This window comes from Lichenostomus cassidix, chromosome 3, assembly GCF_008360975.1.
Source record: "Lichenostomus cassidix isolate B80296 chromosome 3, HeHo_3.0, whole genome shotgun sequence".
NCBI classification, from domain to species: domain Eukaryota; kingdom Metazoa; phylum Chordata; class Aves; order Passeriformes; family Meliphagidae; genus Lichenostomus; species Lichenostomus cassidix.
Genome location: NC_139483.1, coordinates 48,818,334 through 48,838,055, shown reverse-complemented (window position 1 = coordinate 48,838,055; position 19,722 = coordinate 48,818,334). Strand labels below are relative to the sequence as shown.

General features: G+C 44.1%; 1 protein-coding gene across 1 annotated transcript in view; it reads right to left on the bottom strand.

Annotated features, from left to right (window-relative positions):
• The window catches only part of LOC146439660 (uncharacterized), a 62,234-nt gene extending 47,130 nt beyond the window's left edge, over window positions 1-15,104 (bottom strand). The window contains exon 1 of the mRNA XM_085057397.1: window positions 14,753-15,104. Coding sequence (XP_084913523.1) covers window positions 14,753-14,861 — 109 coding nt within the window. The 5' untranslated portion in view covers window positions 14,862-15,104. The remainder of the gene's footprint in view (window positions 1-14,752) is intronic.
• Between the last annotated feature and the right edge of the window lie 4,618 nt (window positions 15,105-19,722).

Sequence of the window (19,722 nt, the reverse complement as noted above, 5' to 3'; positions counted from 1 at the left end):
TGAACAAGTGAATGGCCATATCAAGGTTTTCAGCATGATTTCATGGGCTCTACTATGAAATTCCCTGCCCTTGCCTACTCATTTGCATGCTTGCAAATGAGTTTCCTTGCATTGCAAAACCAGCCCGTCTTCACCTTGACCAGCTTCTACTTTTCCATATGAGCCTTCAAGGCACAATGATGAACAGCTATGGAAACTTTTCTCACCTGCAGCTTTTCAAAAAGCCTATTTTAAAGCAAGAATTCATTATTCAGGCAACTGCTTTTATTCTAAAAGATATTAAAACCCTTTTAAAATTTGTAATTATATGCACAGTCTTGATTTAGCTATTGCTACTGAACACAGGAAATAAATAACTGCTATAAACAAACAAGTTAGAAATTAGTTTACTTGTTCTCTTTGCTGAAGTTGTTCTACATTTTACACTGTGAAATCTTTTGTGGAATGATAATTGACCAGTCACTCTTGGATCAACATCTTGTCTCATCCCAAATGTGTCATTCCTTTTGACAATAGTCTTTACTTTTTTATAGGAATAGCACACTCTTAATTTCAGTGACCAAATCAATCACAAGTTGCTTACCAGATTTCTCCCTGAAGGGGACATGGTGTTCATTAGCAGGAAGAAAGTTGTACGTAATGGTAAAAGAATTAAGGTGCCAGGGAAAGGCAAAGCTTCCAGAAGATGAACTTTCTAGTCAGACAACGTTTTGATAGGAAGCACATGGTGGTATTTCTGCAACATTCTAAGAAGCATTAAATATGATACTTCATATTTTCTTTCCTTCAAAGCCAACAGCAGAAAAATAAGGCCCTTATTTAAAACCAGGAGAACAGCAAACAAATAAAGAAAAACAGCCTTTCATAGGATAGCCAGGCCAGGGGTGTGTGGAACTGGAAAAGGCCTCTGGAAAAGGCTTCCCTTTGCAACTCAAGCAACCTGCAAAAAAACATCTTCCAAAATCACAAGTCTCAGTGTCTGCCTGGTAATTTTATTTTGATCCTGAATTGTGTGGAAGAGACTGACTACTTGTAGCAGTGCATTCAAGCCAGGAGTGAAGCTCTTTATGTTTTAAGAACAGCTTGAAGTCACTTAAACCCACTGATTTGACCTATGCCTGATGACACAGCACTGTGACGTTCAGAGATGTACCTTCAAGGCCAGTCAGCATAAGGCAAAAGGCCTGACAAGAACATGACAGCAAGCACTGACCTGACAGCATTCCCCTCCTGGGCTGTCCGGGCACAGTGTTGGTGCCAGGGGTGCCTCTTGCCTCTCTTATTAAATGATTCAGGAGTTTGCATCTGCACAGCAGCATCACCGGCAGCTCTGCACCGGCATGCCAACAGTTCCCCTCTGCAGTATGCTCCAAAAGATGGACAATCTTTTGTTGACCCCATCAGTTTTCATTACTCTGCCGCACTCTTCCTAAACAAAATCACTTCAAAGACCCAAACCAGATTGATTCACATGTGAACACTACCCAAACTGTCTTCCAAGGGGGCAAATACTTGTCTTATGTTCCTTTGAACCCACTGTTGCCCGTTTACTTGTATTTACTTTGTATGGCCTGTGGCTGAACCATGGAAATTAGAAAACAAACTCCTATTCAGCAAGTCATGTCAAAGGTGACCGCTATGCCAGAGAGTCGACTGTGGGACAAACACTCCCCTGATCGGAGGCCTCTTCTGCAGCGCTGCTGTCTCCACAGTTACATACCTGTCTGCAGAAGCCTTTAGTTTATCTTGTCTATGCTGGAAGTCCTAGACGATGCCATCAATCTGAGAGATGAGAGGGATGCTCCTTTGACACTCTCACAATGGCTGTGGTGCAAGAGAAAGCGAAGGGGCTCCCCTGCGAACTGTTTCCCTTTGAACCGTGCAGGGTAAGCCCAGGCCGTCCTCAACTCCATGTCCAGGTCTTGTGAACTGAAAGCCAGAGTTTGAGAGGGCACCTTGCACCTCTGTGGGGGCCCAGGGGGGCTGTGGGCACTGCAAGGTGCTGTAAAAACACAATCTGACTCTGACTTTTCCAACTGGCATGAGCCGGGGGGCTGGCTGGAGAAGGGTGCAAACTTCCCAGGGGCACAGCAACAAGATGGAGTTTGCAGTCTGTGTCTAAAACTGTGTTCCCAGAGGCCAGTTAGGGACCCACATTCACTGCCAAGAGCAACTTGGTAACAGTGGTGAGTGTGCACCGAAGCGATATCTCACAGCTCTCTGGGCTCTGACCTCAAGCCCAGTAGAAGCAGGGGCGGGTGTCTCGGCAGCTCTGCAGATGGTTAAGTAGCCAGCTCTGCTCCCCAGGGGATGAAATCTGTAAAGTGCCTAATGGCCTTGGGAAACAAATGCTGTGCTTTGGTATAATGGCTCCATTAAGACCTCATTTACCAGAGCTCCAAGACAGAAAAATAATCCAAATACATTGTATTACAGAGCTCTCTAGCCCACTTCCAGTAGTCCTACTTGTGTCCCTTTAGTGATCAAGTGATTTTTGAGACCTGCTGGCATGACCAAAGGAATACAGCAATACAGCTTGTCAGCAAAACAGGATTTCCTGGGACTTTCTTACTCTTTTAAGGCCCTTGGAGGAGGCTTAGAAGTATTACAGGGCTATAAAAGGGAACTGGATGATATTCCAGCTAGCATCCTATTGCTGAGTCAGTGTGGGATTGTTAAAGCAGTGATGCTGCATGGTACAACACAATCCCCAAACATAACTGAGAATCTCAGTGTACTTTAAGCCAAAACATTGAATTAATGACTCCTCACCACAGCACTGACGAAAGCTCTCATCTGCTCCAGTTTACTAATCCTTCCAAGTCACTGCGGCTTGGAAAACCGAAATTCGACAAACTTCACCCACATCAGTCAGCTACCTTTCACTGCTGCAGCAACAACCAGAACTGTTAGGAAAATGGTGAATCTTGTGGCTAGCACAGGTTTTTCCCATGAGAAATGTTCTTGTGTTTTATAAATAAAGATAAAGTTTGGATGTTGTTGGAACAGTGTCCCAGAACTTGGGCAGTGCAGGCCTGGCCAATCAGGCCTGGGGGAAGGCTTCTGACTGACCAATCTGGGTGACTTTTGAGAACTCTATATATGTGATGAAATCAAAACAATAAAGGTGATTCCTTCTTGCCACTGAGAACTGGTGCATTCATTACTCTACTAGCTGCTCAACAGCGACAGAGTCTGGTGTCCATATGGACACTCTGTACTATTCCCATGGCATGTAGTACACCATCCAGTGCTTCCACCCAGTGGAGTAAAATGCTAATCAGTAATTAAAAGGCTATCACCAACTACTTTGTATTGATACAATTCAAAGTGAAAACTGAAAATAGGAGCTATTTACATGCAAAAATACACAAAGCAGATTTTGAGGCCCAGTTTGTCTGCTATAGAGGGGTATGTTTGGCTCAGGATAATAATTTCCCCTTCTTTGGGTATAATACATTATTGAGTTTCCGTACCAGGAAACTACACTTTGAATGCAAAAAGCTTTTAAGAGCAATTCACATTTTAAATACACATGGAACCAAACATTCTTTACATGAAGCAAAAAATCCCATGACATGGATGTTGAGGTAGATGCACTATGCTTACATCAAGTTCTATAACACTGACAGCTTTTATGCCCTAAATGCTAAAGCATACCAAAGACCACAGAAAAAAATGTAGAGGACATAGCATGATTACAACTAAGAAAGAAAGAGAGAGGCAGAGAGAAAGTGAGCTCAAATTAAATGGTAGAATAGGGGGAGAGCTTTCAGCAAGAGAAGATCTTTGTGATTCTGTTCTCATTTCCTTTTCCTTCTGGATTTAAAGTTGGTGTCACAATGGCTCTGCAGACTTCCCTCAGACAGCCTTTGCCTTGATGGCCTTAGCTCTCAGAGGTTTGCAAAGAAGCTACCAAGGGAGCAAACACTGCCGATTTTGCAAGAACCTCATGTGCTCCCTTACTGCTACAATGTCTTCCCCACAGGTCTGTCCAAGGTACAGGGACCCAGCCTAGATCTAAAGTTGCTGCATACAAAGCATATGTATTTGGAGACACAGGTACAAATTTCATAATTTATGTAATTCTGGGATTTCTGCACAAACCTGAGAATGCCCAAGATGAATTTGCATTATGAATTAGGAGGCAGCCCAGACAGAACCAGCCCTTCCTGTTCTGATGCAGACAGATTTGCTGTCTCTGGGTGCTGTGACACAGCTCAGTCATAATTTTAAGTTGTAACGAAATAGTGAGAAAAGGGACCAGGGTCCCACCCGCAGTGCCTTGGAAAAGCAGCTCAGAGCATCCATCCTCCAAAGAGGGCTGAGCAGTCAATTCAGAACCAAAGAGTTACTTCAGCAAGGATAGTAACAGAAAGGCAAGCACGCATCTGACTAACAGCTCTTGCTGCTGTGTTCACCTGCCTGCCCACAGGCAGAGAGCTGAAGACTTTGCTTGAGAAAGGCAGCTCAAAGAAGTGCTTGCAGTGGGCACTTGACCTCTGGCCTGACGCTACAGCCAACGAGACTTGATGCAATACAACACTGCATTGCTCCCTTACATTTGAGGCTGAAAGGATACAGAATTGTTGTTTCTTCCCTTTCCCTACCCTCCATTTTCCTATTTCTGGTACTCAACTCTTCTCTGCTGCTCTGCCATCAGGAGAGTGAAACTGTGGCCAAGATGAAAACCAAGCAGTAACTCTGGTGCTGGGGTCCTCCTTGCTGGCTTGTGGGCACAGTCACCTTCTTGATAGTTGCCTGTGGCGTGGCAACCAGGTCCCTCTTCCATAAACTTCCAAATAATTTCCTCAATCTGAGCCTTGAAAAGCAGCATTCGGCCACACATAACAAACTCTCATGTCCCCCCCCTCCCTCCAGGGATCCCAGGACGATGGCACAGCACTGCCAAACCCTATGGGACTGCCTCTGAGTTACCGGGAGTGCTCAGCCCTGGTACGTGCTGCAGCATTTTAGAAACGGTTGGGTTTCATCGCTGCACTGTGTTTAGCTTAGGGAGTGCAAATAAGTTCCCCGAGACTCATCGTGTGGTTAGTGTGAGCCAATGAGCAGCCTCATGGAGGGCACCACTTGCCAAAAGAGCAGATGTGTCCGAAGCCTGTACCAGTTAATTTCGTGACCTACTGAAATCACTGAGAGATTTATACTGCTAATTACTGACTTTGTTTCTGGTTTAATCATCCTTTCGTTCACCTTTCCGTAAAGCTGAGAAGGGAAAAAACGCACTGATAAACATCTCATCTTCAGCAGGATATTGTTTCAAATATAAGCACATGCATTAAAAGACGTTTGGATTTATTTTTTTTTTTAAAAAGAACATCTACATAGAAAATATTTTAACTAAAGCTTACAATTCAGTAATGAGGCATATTTTTACTTTGTTTCCAGGCAGAATCCATCATGAAATGAAAGCAAAATTATTAGAAAATACTTTTTCCCTTCTGGACATGAACAAATGAACTACAACAGACAGAATTTTTTTGGAGGCACCCAGGAATAGAGATAACAGGGATGAGAGGCTGTCGAAATGTTACAATAACACTAATGTCAAAATAACACCTTGATTCTGCATAGTTTTTCTCCTGTTCATAAATACCTTAAGCACATTATTTCACTGAACACTCTGACACTATGTACGTCACTCCTCCATGCACCCCTGATGCTGGAGTCCCATATTTTCCATCAGTTCTGGTGCTAGGCACACCATGTAAATACACATGCAAAAATGCCTGAGAAAGAACCATAGATTAACAGAGTGAACACAAAGAATGTGCCTTTACTTTTTGCATAGTAGATCCAGCTCTGAAACGGATTCTTCTAAAGCCATGTGAAAACCTCTCTCTACCCCTCAGGAGGGGCAGCAGTTCTTACAGAGCTGCTCAGCAGCCTGGTAATGCCGACAAGCTGCCACGACCAACACAAAACAAAGACCCTCAGTGCTCCTGTTCTTTCAGGAGAGATTTGGTTGCTGGAAAGAACATGCAGTGGGACAAAGGCTGCATTTTGATGTTCTCACTGCAAATGAGACATCTCGGAGAGCAAATGCAGAAACCAAAGGCAGCGTGGCACAATCCCTCTGTATATTTTACTTCAGCAGCTGCATCACTTGTTGCACTAAGTATTTTAATGCCTCCAGATCCCGAGGCAGCATCACTTTTTATAGGCTAGGCTAAGGGAGGCAGGACTGGGACCTCTGGATTTGTTTTCTTCCCGACAGGCACCAGGGGCCTTGCTTCCCTCTCCTGTCAGCTCTTTTCCCACCTGCTTTTTAGGCTTGCTTGCACCTGAGATTTGGGAAAACAAAGAACTCTATAAGAAAAGCTGGTTTCAAGCACTGCAAGGCTTCTGTTGCTCCTTGCTGCATTTTTAAACCCTGTCCAGCTGGCAGCCTGGATGTTAACACACAAGTGGTACCAATACACTGAAGCAGTCAGCCTCGACTGCCTCTCAGACCAGGAGCCATTGAGCTCTGTACAGCTCTCACGATCTCCTCCTGCAGTGTCTCTGCAGTTAATAGAGGTGCAGAGCTCTCAGCCCCCCAAACCAAACCAGACCAAACCAAACCAAACCAAGCCAAATCTACCAACATCACCATGTGGCACGATCGGTTGTTTCCCTGATCCGGGAAAATTTGTTGTCAGGGACTTAACTCTGTATGAAAGGAATGTTGTTTCATTTCAGAACCAGAGATTTCCGACAAGACAGAGCATGAGCTTTCTGAAAGGCAAGAGCTTTTTGTTTTTTTCTCACAAACATGCTCAGACATAGCTTTTCTTTCAGCTAATTAAGCTGTTTTAAAGCAAACTGGTCAAACAGTGACATCGTGGTGGGGAGCCTTGGAATCAATTGCATGATATAGAAGGCAGGACATTTAAAGGGTGACTTCTGCCATTGTTTCCCCTGGCTGAATCTTTTCTACTTGGTCAATGCTGCCAGAGTGACCCTATACAATTGGGAGAATTCAAAGCCACTGACCTCAAGAGATGCCATTAAGAAGGCAACTGCAGAATAAGATTTCATGGTTGGGAGCCAAATTTACCTTCTCCTTCCATGTCTTGATGCTTGCAATATTTTATATGTATGTTTTCTTCCTGTCATTAGCATATTCCTAAAGCAGCTAGACAGAAAGAGAAGGCAGATGTAAGGCAGCACTTGCAATAACTGTATCTTGGCTATGTAGGAAAGCTGGACCATTTAAAGTGAAACCTACCACCGCAAACAAATCATCTTACATATTAGAGAGGTTCCTTTGGCTTTGTGACACTGAGCGATTGGTAGGAGTAAGATTCGCTTTGCTAGCACAGAGGGTGGACCCTTGCCTAGCATATATTTTGTTAAACAGAGTATGACATCCATTGTTTTTCCTAGCTGCTGGATATAAAATCAGTGAGTTTCAACATCTGTCAAATGACCATACAGTTTCCAATGTGCAAAGAATAGACAATTTCAAAACATTCTATTAATAACCAGAAGCACTGGAAAAAATGGGTTCCTCGCTGTTTTCTTTCAGAGGATATCAGGGAGGCCATTCAGTCAGGCAGCTGACACACAAAGAAACCTTGGTAAACCTGCAAATGGAAGAGCCACTGCTGCAGGCCCTCGCAAAGCAATGCTAAATGCAACAGACACAGCTAGTGACAGTTTCCTGTGTCACTGGAGAGATGCTCCAGCCAGCTGTCACTGGAGAGATGCTCCAGCATACCCAAACAAGCTGTGGATGTGTCAAGGTTCACAGCATTGGGCCCCCTTTCCATAAAGACATCAGATGTGGTCGTTTGCCCAGTGTGCTCAGCGCACACAGACAAAATGGAGGTGCTACAGAACCAGGCTGTAAGGTGTGATGAATGATCCCTACCTGCTCATTTCTGCTGCACAAGGATCTACCTGAAGCCCAGCCAGCCTTCCTGGGTGTACTCTGTGCTGTTGCCCTCCTGCATGTACTTCTTGCCACTGCATGGAGAGCCTGCATCCCCTTGGACAGAAGGTCTCCTTCAGTATCAGAGGGATACAACATCTCTCCACACTGCATGAGAGGAGCAGTGCCCTCGCCTGTGCTGAGGGGCAAATGGTTCTCCTGGGTCTCTCCTTACACAGGGCATCTCTGTGGGCATGGGGCTGTCTTGCACCTGCATCATGCATGCACATTGTTTCAGAGAGTACAAGAGGAATCTCTTTTAAACAGCATCATGACAAATAAATATCTAATGACACATTATGTTGCAGGGCAACACGACACATAGAAATGTCATGTGGTCTCTTGCTCCAAAGCCTGGCTGTCTTGTAGGTGACAACAATCTCTGGATCATGGCTGCTCCCAGCCCAGCTGTGCATCAGGGCAGTGCTCTGTCCAATCAGCCAAAAAAGAGGGCTACAGCTGCAACAGCAGAAGAGTCAGAGGGTGATGGAGGCTGCTGCACTGCAAGGGGTTGGTGCCCCTATGCATCTCACAGCCAGCAGGTCTCCTGGATGTGCACTCCTATGGCTGTGCATCATCCCTGGGCTTCCTCCTTTCCCATGTGGGCACATGTGTGCTAGGATGTGTGGGCACCCTCCCCTTCTGAGGGGACACTGAGCCCCACTGGCCCCCCACTCCCGTTCCTGTGATGTTGCATGTTCAACGTGATGACTTGCTCTACAGAAGCCATGTGTTGTCATAATGTAACATCATTAAACAAAGTGTTTAGAGCAGTTTTCACAGAGCCAGAACATGAACAACAAAACCCGCCAATTACAGTGTCATTTTGTGTAGTTGTTAAGGTTTCAAATGTCTCCAACTTTCTCTGGTAGGCCATATTGAGCATGTCACAGTGAACATCTGAGATAACGATTTGCTAGGCAATGTGCAATTCTCGCCTTTTTTTTTTTTTAATATCCAAGAAGAAAGAGTTCTTTATAATAATTTGGCTCAAATGTCTACACACATTGCTCCAGCGTCTGTAGCAGCATGTGTTTCTAGGATTGTTCTGGAAGAGAAAATGCAGAAACAGCAGGGAGCAGAAGATAAACAGGCAATTCGTGACTCATTAAAACAAGCATTGGTAGCCAACATTGTGGAGTGTGTGAAGGCCCCAGATCCAACTCGCCTATAAACTTTTTTTACCAGCTGGACTTAGCATCTGTCAGAGTTTGGAAGGAGAGATAATCTGGTACAAATGATTTCAGTGTGTCGCATTTATTAACCTGCCACCTTACATAACACTGCTGATTGGGAACCGGGGGACTGGCTTGAGCAGTGACACAGCTTATTGTCCAAACAGTACGACTTTGCTATTAAAGATGCTGCCTTTCCTGCCTCTTTTTAAATTATAATGAAGACAACAGAGCTACTGCAAAAGAGATACTGAAGCGAACTTAAAAACGGCGCAGTTTTGAGAAATGTACGTGCCAAGATAATATCCTCAGCAGGTTTTTTCTGCTTTGTTTTTCTTCCCCCAGTCCCCACTTTACTCTAAATGCTCAGAAAACTTTTTAGCCTGCTTGTCAGGGGAGCTGGGATCCACACCTCTAAATAAATCAAGTGCCCATTTCACTCCCTGACCCACTGCCCGGCCAGTGCGATATTATTTACCCTGGACAGATCCAGGAGAGGAAAACATTGTGGATGTTGTGGCAGGCTCAACACCTCACATAAAAATGAACATGATTTTTTTCAAAGCATTTTAGAGAATTTCAAATATGTTCTCCATTTTTAATGCAGTTTCTTTCATTAAGGGCCTGATCCTTCAGTAATTAATGTAGATGAAAAAATTCCTTTTGGTTCCAAAAGGGAAAAGGCTGGTTTTTCATGCTCTGCAGAAACTGATGGCTTGGCAAGAGGAAAAAAATACATCAAAAATAATATATATGTTTATCTTAGTTTGGGGTTTGGCTCTTTACAACTCACTGAACACTTACTAGGGACTACTTGACAAATAGAAAACTGCAGAGTGGTATTTTGCTTCTACTCCAGATCAGATGCCATGAATTTCAAATTAATAGAGATGTTTACTCTCTAATACAAAATTTACATGTATTAGCTTATAAAATATGAATGTGCCTGTTTCTTGCTGCAAAATACAGCATTTCCATTTAAAAAACAAAAACTGCAGAGACTTTGGGAGAAAAAAAAAACAACACTCAGGCTTAGGAATACCTCACATTTCATTTTGGTTAGCCCATTATTTGTAGTTTTGAAACTTTATTGGTCCCTGATCTAATCTTTTCTGAGTATGAAAACATTAACATATGGTTTAACACAGCACAGGGCTGGAAAGTCCATATCCCAAATGCACATTGTATGCAGGGTGACATTCACACTAAATATCATCCCACAGGGTCTGTACTCCATTTTACCTGGGATTGGAGAGCCATGAAATCTCTGGAAAAGTTGTTCATGAGTCTGAACCAAATGGCGTGCAGTGTACTGAGATACTAGCAGCTTGTGCTGCTGCCAAAGGTTGTGGCTCAAATGTCTCTCTAAGTAACATTAAAAATCTGCTGCTTCATGCCTATGAATTTCAATATTTATAGTGTTCAATAAAATGGTCCACTGTCAGAGAGAGATGTGCCACTGTGCACTCTCTGAGCAGATGGGCTGCAATATGGCACATTTACATGGACCAGCTGTGGAGTGCAGAAATGAATGCTGGTCAGAGGCAGGCTGGAGGCACCACATCTGGAATGCAAACAGACCCGCCTCCGCAGCCGCCAGGATGTTTCCTGAGCAGGATGAGCTCTGATTTAGGGCTGCTCACCAGTGTACCTTAAACTGCATCAAGAGTCCTCATTAACACAAGAGACTGTGGTGAGGTTTAGGGCCTGGAACTTCTCTGCTGGGCATCTGTTAGAGCCCAGGGATGGCACTCTGCAGCCCAGCATAGAGGCGCCCCAGGGAGACATTCTCTTCTCTACCATGTTATGGGGTTTGAAGAAGATTTGACTTCTTCTTTTTTAAAATTCTCTCCTGTACAGTATTGTACACTGAATGCCTCACTGATGTGAGCAGCAAACAAGATTCTCTCACCTCCCAGCCTTCCCCCCACCCCCCGGGCAACTGGAAAGTCTGCTAATACTTTGATATTTAGTTGATTTTTTTTAAAGCAGGAAACAGTGAATGCCCCAATACTACACAAAAAGAATGAAGCCTGAGTCTTGGAGGATTTTTGCACCTTTAGATAACAATTTCTAGAAAAAAGACTGCTGGCCACTTCTATATAAATCATTTTATACTGCGCTTGGGTAAAATCCCGGAGTCTCTGAAATCAATGGCAAAATTCCCACTCATTCACAGTAGAGTTAGGATTTTGCTCAATTTGAATAAATAGACCTTAAAGTGGGTATAAAAAATAATTTACTCTCATATTAAGGCCCCTCTGTGCTTTCAGAGTGGTCTAATATGTCCTTAGTGTATATAAAAATCATATGTTTAAATCAAAAGGACAGAGCAAACGTATATCTAATTCAGCACAGAAATAATAAAAAACCAAATTAATACATCTGATAATGCAAATCAGAGCTTCCAGTTTTTCCAGATCAACATATTTCATCACCACATTTTACTTTCATAGAGGTGTTTAGTGTGTTCTGGGGACGGGAATGCAAGTGTGAGAGATAAAATACTTTTTTAAATAGGATATTATTTGTCATTTCAGCCTTCCCAGAGCCAATACTGGAGTTGCAGTACCAGCTGAAGTGCAGCTGCCCAGTGACTGGCCTGTTGCATGGCAGTTCCTCACTTACCTGGCTTTGAAGTATAAATGAAAAAGTTTCTTGTGTCCCTAAGGCTGAACACGTGAAGCCGTGAAGAACTGGTGCTTTCCTCCCAGAGAGTTTCCTACCCTTCCTCTTCCCCTTCTCTTACCGCTGCCATTTATAATTTTTAGAGAATTTTTAAAGGCTTGGCTGGTTTTAATGAACAGACACACGAAGGGGGAAATAAACTGCCTGGTGTATGCTTGCTTCTGTCATTTTGCTGGAAGAAAGCATGACAAGAACTAATATGAAGGTGGCTTTAAAAAGAGCATTGCCATGTGTCTAACCTTTTTTTTTTTTTCACCATTTCTGCATATCTGTGACACTCTGAAGCCCAAATATGCTGAGGAAATCTGTAGCCAACACCTACAGAAAGGGCTCTGTAGCATACAGCATCAACATGCATTTTAAAATTATGATGAAAACAGACACATGCACTTTGTGTCCAGTTCTGCTCTCAGGGGAAAACAAACAACCGTGACTCTCTCTTCCAGAGACCCCAGCAACAGGGGAACCTGGGTCTCAGTCCTGGGTCTAGCTGGTAGTGTAGGCAAAGCCCTGGTTTCTTTGCTTTTCACACCAGAAAGAAAGGTTCTACACCACCACAGGGCAGGTGCAAGTAAAAATATACATCAGATTGTGAGGTGCCTCAGGGCAGTCACCACAGGGCCATATTCACTCCAAAAATACATGGAGGGCTTGATGCCCTTTGGGACTGATGGCTGCCTAATAATCAAGAAGAGCTTAGGTAGTTGCTATCTGAAGTAAGGCTCACAGCGTCTGTGTTACTGTAGCCTCTCAGATCTGCTAGGGCAATTTTAATGCAGATTTAGGACTATCACCTTCCTCCTCTGCCAGGCAAAACCGTGGGACCCACCTGAGCGGGAGGAGAGCCCCCTGGGGCCAAGTGAGCGTGGCTGAGCAGCTCCCAGCTGCCAGGAAATAAGTTACTGCACTTGGAGCCACTATCTGTCTCTTGCTGCCTGGGCTTGAAGGCAGCAGACAGCCGTTACCATCACAAATCACTCCAATGTTGGATGTCCATCAGACAAGCACTGTTCCAGCACGGAGCTGTCTGGCACAACATGTGCCTGTCATGGACTGCTGCACATGCAAGTTTTCCCATCTTGTAGGAGATATTTTGACCATATCTTTCCTGACAAGAGACAAGTCTATTTACGGCTATCTTCTTTTCGTAAATAACCTAGCCCTTGCTACAGTGCATACACGTGTATTCGGCTTCTAGAGTTATTTATAATCTTTTTTTTTTTTTTCCCCTACCGTTGCAGAAGCAGCACAGAGAACTCCAGGGTTTATTATATTTGCTGTAAGAAGTATTGTAAGGACTCAGATCTCAGGGTCTATTGGACCTCATCTCTTCTCTGACAATAGCAGCATTTGACTACTTGATAGCAAACACTATAAACCTGGATGACTGCACAGTAAAGTGAGATTTTTTTTTCTGATAATATTACATGCAGTGGAAAAAAATGCAGGCATTAGGGAGTTACTGACAGACCTCAGATGCTCTTGCTCATCCCCAAGACTTGCTGAGTCTCAGCTCCCAGCTAAATTTAGAGCAGCCTGTGGATTAATTTAATTTACACTGTTCTGGCAGTGGTCAGTAGAGGGGCTTCTTCCAGCTGATGATGTGCTGGATGAGATGAAATCATAGGCTATATCCAGCCACAGACTATGTTCCCAGCCTAACAGTAGCCTAAGAATATTAAATGCCACTTTTAAATAGCAAACACTCTTGGTTTTACTGACTAGAAAGATCTCTGCTTTACCCCTATTCACAGTGCAGAACTAGCACAGCCCAGGGAGAAGAGGTGGGATCCTGTGCATCGAAAAGAGTTGCTTAGCAAGGGAGGCTTGGAGCGACTTTTTTGTGATGTTGGTGGAAATCAGTGGGCGACTGCAGAGTCAGCCTGACTTTCACATTCCTTCATAGACTGCAAAGGAAAATGAACATTTTCCTTTTCTTATAATCTGAGTACATCTCACCTGAAAACCAATGCAAAACAAGTGTAGAATTCCCTTCTTTCAAGCCAAGCCTTTTCCAGTGTGAAGGAAAGGAGGTATCGTGATGCACCTCAGTGTCCCTTGCATGTGGCAGGAACATTAAAAAAAAATGTGTGGATGATTAAATAATATTTGTTGCAGTAGTGTCTGCAGTCCCATTTTTGCTGCAAACATTAGGGATCAAGTTGCTGCTTGACAAAGCAAAATGATCACATTATATAGCTTGAACTGGGATGCCAAGGAAGGTCAGTGTGTGCTGGCCAGCAGCAGTCCAGCATGACCAAAGAAGCAGCAGTGGAGCTTGGTCCATATGTTTGTCCTGCTCTCGCTGCTGGGCACAATCCTGCTGCACTGGTTTCAGAACTTTGAAGGCCAGAAGGGACCTTTATATCATGCCGTCACCAGCCCTGGCTGGGACTGCCCAGGCAACAGATGGCTGACATGCAAGTGTAGCTCATCAGGAGAAAAAAATTCTGCTTTATAATAATTTTCCAGGGTAAAAAAAAAAAAAAAAGAAAAAAGAAAAGCAGCCCAAACCCAGGAAATCCTAAAACTCTATACAGAGCTTTTTTAGCAAGGGAAAATGAAAACCCAACCCTGCAGTATTTACCTTTGGAAGCATCAGAACATGATGTTTTTAAAACAAATCAGGCTCCCTTGGGCCTTTGGCAGCTGCCACACTGTTTCATCCCCCTCCTTTTAACAGTGGGAAGCTTTTCAGCCTTAGGATAGTGTAGTGCTGTCAGTGGGGGGTACTCAAGTGGTTCGGGGCTTTGCTGAAGGCTCAGACCATGCTGTTTCAAAGCTGAATGTGCTCAGAGGAGCTGTGGATTTCCACCACTCACGGAGCTGTGGGGTACAACCTGCCCTCTCCAGGTGGCAGAGTTGGTGTTTAAACTAGAAGGGAGGCAGCTGGCAGGGGAAGATCATCCAGGACCAGGGGCCAAAGCAGCTCCAGGTTGTCTGGGTTACCTACCCTTTTGGCAAGGTGGCTTCCCAGCACTGGGAGTGAAGCAAGCTGGCGGAGGCATCCCAGGGCCACCGGGAATGTGCTCAGCTAGGACATGCCTGGCAGCCCAGGCCATCGCTCGACGCCAGCCTCACTGCCCATCATGGCAGCAGCCTCTGCAAGCCGTGCCTCATGCCAGCACAGGCCAGACCCTTGTGCATGGCTTGGAAAGGTGCTTGCCGAGTTAGAGTTACCACTTGAGTGCAGCTCTTCCAAGGAATGTTTCTCCGTAGTGCCTGTAAGCACCGCAGCCCACACAGACACCGTGGTGGAGGCCCACTCAGGGTAGCAGGCCTGGTGTCAGGCGAGGCTGTACCCCTTGAGCAGCTTTGGCAGCCATGTGTGTCTGCAGCCCTCACAGTGCCCAGGATCTCACCCCGTGCCAGCACGCAGAGCGCCCTGCTCCTGTGTCTTGGTGAGGCAGCCCTCACCCCTGTCCTTTCTCTGTGGCATTGGGATGTTGCCTTCCCTGAAATCAGGGGCCAGAGCGAGACACTGACAATAGTCTGATGCTGTTTTCATTTTGCAGTTGGCTGCATGATCTGAATAGAGCTGAGAGTGCTGTGGGGACAATGAGAGAAAATTCATTTATAAAAAGATGTGGCAGCGTCAGGAGTGTCAGGCAGAAAACCAGCCCAGGTTGTGGTCTGCTGGTAGGTGGGGACAGGTGGCACTACACCCTACCTAACACATCATGATTGTAATAAGCAAGGTGCAGGAGTTTAAAACAAAATCTACTTAAAGGGTTTCCAAAAATGCAGATGAGCCCATAGATTTTTGCAGTGTTTCTTCATTTCTCTGTGCCTCTACTATTTACTTCCATGTTTTGTTCCTCTCTCTTGACTTTCAGAGCAATCCTTCTGCTGTGTCACAGCAAATCCCACCCCAGTGCTCACAGATCTTCCTGCAGGTAACTACCTCCAAAATAGGCAAGGAGCAGAGCAGAGCCCTGGCGTCATAGTGCTTCACACGTCATCAGCAGGGACCTCTCTCTTTGTAAAATTGTACCAGTCTCTGGATTTATCTTAGACAGGGAAATGAGTAATATAACACAGTAAATACTCACTGGGGAAAATCCAAACAGAACATCATTCATCTGCTACATTTTCTCCTAGCGTCTGTCGTAACACTACTTACTGTCCAGAAAGACATTGCAGCGCAGTAAAACTGTTTCACTCTGGTAAAATGAGAAAGGGTGTAGAAGGCATAGAGAATATTTGTATTTAACTTCGTCTCATGGAGACAGAACATTAAAATGCTATTTGGAAACTTAGTCATAGAGAAGAATAGTAGAGCCATAGGCCTTTTTTCTTTTTTTTTTTTTAAGATGTAACTCTTTTAAGAGTCCCCTTAAGAGCGCTCAGTAGGGTGTGTCAATATTGCTCCCCACGGAAATCATATGGTTTGCCTATGCAGACAGTGAATTGTTTTGTGGTTGTGAAATATTGTGTGTTGCCCTGTGAGCAGTGGAGCCAGTGGCTCGAGGAACCGTTGTCGAGACTGACAGTTACATTGTGCCACTGAATAGTGAAACGGCAGAATCAAAAACTCAAGTGGACCCAGACAGAATGTCCTGACCTTTAAGTAAAAGGCTGATTGGATATGGTGGGAGCTCCCCTTCATCTTCCACCATAATCCATTACACCTTTCTTGGCAAACCCTCGTAATTCATGTAGCCGCGCAGATACATTTCCCATAGAATTTTTTTACATGCTTATCATTAAATTTATCTCTTATAACTTACTAGCCTTTGTATGGTCCAGTTGCGATGTGAAGTGTCAGTTCCCTATGTTGAAGCATTCATAGTGTCCTGCCTAAGGAGTAATTCTGCATCTTGCAGCGTGAAAACCCAGCAATAATAAATTTGTGGGAACCCAGTCAGAAGGAAAGTTTCTGCAGCACAGAAATAAATACATGCAAAGATACTATATAATGACCTGCAGCGGAAAAATGAGACCCCAAACACATAAAAGATGTGAACTTTATTACACAAGGTCCATATTTTAAATTTGTCTGAGCTAGACTGTGAAGTATTTAGGGCAGACACATTTTATGTGTCTGCAATATGCCATGCACAGTACCTTATAAGTATGAAAAAATACAATAACGGCATTATTAATGTTGTCTGCAAAGGCTTCTAGAAGAGAAAATCATATTCTTTCAATCTTCCTTTTTAATTTCAGAATTTATTTTTACCAGTATCAATAATTCACTGAAATAATTGCTATGTGTGCAGATAAGGAAATATAACAGTGTAGAAAGACAATTAATAGTTTTTAAAAGAATATTACTAGCATGTATAAAAAGATGAGCTTCCTTCTTTAAATGCATCACCATGATCCTGGGAGTCAAAACTAGTGTGGTTTGTACCCAGCACTCTTTTTAAGGATGACAGAGTGAAATACAAATTCTGTCTCCCCGTGTCCAACTGCATTTTTTCCCTAGAAACACATGAACTTGTGGACACATTGTTTCCCTTAACAAAGTGTTTTAAGGACTGACTGCCCCTTTTTTCTCCTTAAAATATGTTAATGACCTTTATTTTTGTGAATTTGAGAGTGAAAGCTTTCATGCACCTTGGAGGTTTGCCATACAGAAAATTAAAGATCCACAAATAAATTTTGAATTATAGTACATATAAAGACACACTCCTCTCTATGAGACTGTACATACAGACATGTTATTTGCCTGTATGCTATCTTCTCTGTGGATAGATTGTCTTGTTATGTGTACACATTCTTCTTGCCCCATGGTATGCGCTTCACCCACTTGCTTTGAATGAAACTGTTCGCCAGCTTCCGACACGTCTGTATGTCGCACTGGCATTTCTTGCATCCCTCTTCTGCGAGAGGCAAGAATCTTCAAACTCAATTAGCATTTTAAAGAATAGGTTCAGTTTTGTGGTCCATTAAAGTCAGCTAAATTGATGCACTGCATGTCTTTATTTCAAAAATAAAGCTGAACAATTAAAGCCCATGTCTCTTTGCTCAGCTTTTGATTCCTCACAAAGCTTTCCCACTTGCTGCCTTTGGATGTAATGTTAACAAAGTCAGTTAACATCAAGAGCAGCGCTAACAGGCATGGCACAATTCCTTGTTTTTGCTCAATCAGTCTGTGTTCAAACTATCAGTTTGATTTATTTGTCCACGCTGACCCTTATTCACCACTTAATTATCCTCGTATAATGTTTCAAGAGCCTCCTGACACAAGGAGAAAGACAATTGCCGATGTTCTGTGGAACAACTGTTGACCTGATGGCCAAAATGATGACTGCAGGTCGAAGGTTGGTCGCCTTTTGAAGGACCCACTCCATTCTTGAGGGCTCTGGCCAGAGCTCTTAGCCTGGTTGCCACTGGCACTGGGCAGCCAGTCCCTGCAGTGTGCCCGGGGTCAGCCCCGCCATCCTGGTTGAGCATGGCCAGATGACAGCCAGCGTCCTCTGAGCAGCAGCTTATTTGCCAAAAAGATGGGGTTTTGAACAGGCAGTCAGTGGGCTCACTCTTGTCCCCTCCATCCCTGTTCTGCTCCAGCAGCAGCACGAAACTCAACTGGAACTAATCTCAACATCAAATTGCCAAAACCAAGATCAAAACTATACCTTCTAGGAAAAGCAGAAGCTGTAATTATGACAGTCTCTATCAACACCCCTGAGCAAAGGAGCTGGCTCTTATTCTTAGAGCAAAGGATGTTAGTTTAAGGCTCCCAGTGTATATGCTCAGCCCCATGCCAGAGATCATGCACAATGATCTCCATTCATCCGGAAAGCATCCTTTCTGCCACTCTGGCTTGGAAACACTGAATGACATTCCTACTCGTTTCTCATTCAAAAGTGAATAATCAACTAATAGGTTAATATTGACAGGACGCTGGCATCTCTTGGGAGCAGAGGGTAGGGTCTGCATTTTCATGGAAGCTGAAACAGTGCTCAGGAACTGGGGAGAGAAGGGGCTGAAGTGGCATGGTGTGAGAGACAGGGTGTTAGCTGAGCAAGTTGTGCAGGTATTTCAGCTGTTGGCTGTCAGAGGCTGTGCAGGGAAAAAATCTGGCCCTCTTTATAAAACCAGTAACCATTTCAAGTGTAGGCAGTCAAATAACTGACCTTCCCTGAACATCTGGGGTTTATATTTCGTGAATTAATACCGTTACAGACCACTGTTTGAATTCTACTGATTAAGGATGTACTCAGCTGTAAAGGTATCACAACCACCAGGTAAAATCTGGTTAATCAGCTCCATGATCCCCACACCAGGAGGATCTTTCAGCACCACAGACACAGGCAGATCATTTAGACCTCTGGTGTCATTGCTGAAAGATGTGTGAACACATTTATTTCTGTCTCATCTTTTCAGTCCCGAGGAGTCCTAGCAGGCACCACAATTGGGAGCAGGCTTTGGGCTGCTCTAGGTGGGATCCACACAGTGTGCAACCAGTCCTGGAGCAGAGGAGTACACAGCCTAACTTGGGACCTCCTCACTTGGCATTAGTCCCCAGCCACCACCAAGCATCTGAGTCACAGCAAGGGGGAAGCCACAGAGACAGAACATGGCAGCCTGGAGAACAGGCTACAGCTTGGTTGTGCCAGCTCTTCTCAGCCTGGGGCATAATGCTTGGCCTTCTGCTTTCTTTAAGACCTCCTGCCTGAGCAGAAATGTTCACACATTAGTACTATCGTCTTCTAAAAAGGCTGTTATGCTTAGTTTTCATGCAACATTTTATGTTTTCATTTTTAATGAAAAATCAAAAGCTGTCAAAGAAATATTTTGGCAAGACAGAGAAAAATCATTTTCATTAGTCTTTTCTAGGGAAGAAATAAATAAACGTTCCCCAGCTGTCTTTATTAAATCACAGACATCTAATTGTGAAGGCAGGTTGCTGTCAGCTCTTCACTGGTTCTCCTCTTGGTGTCCCTGGGAAATAACCCTCTCTGGCTCTCAGAA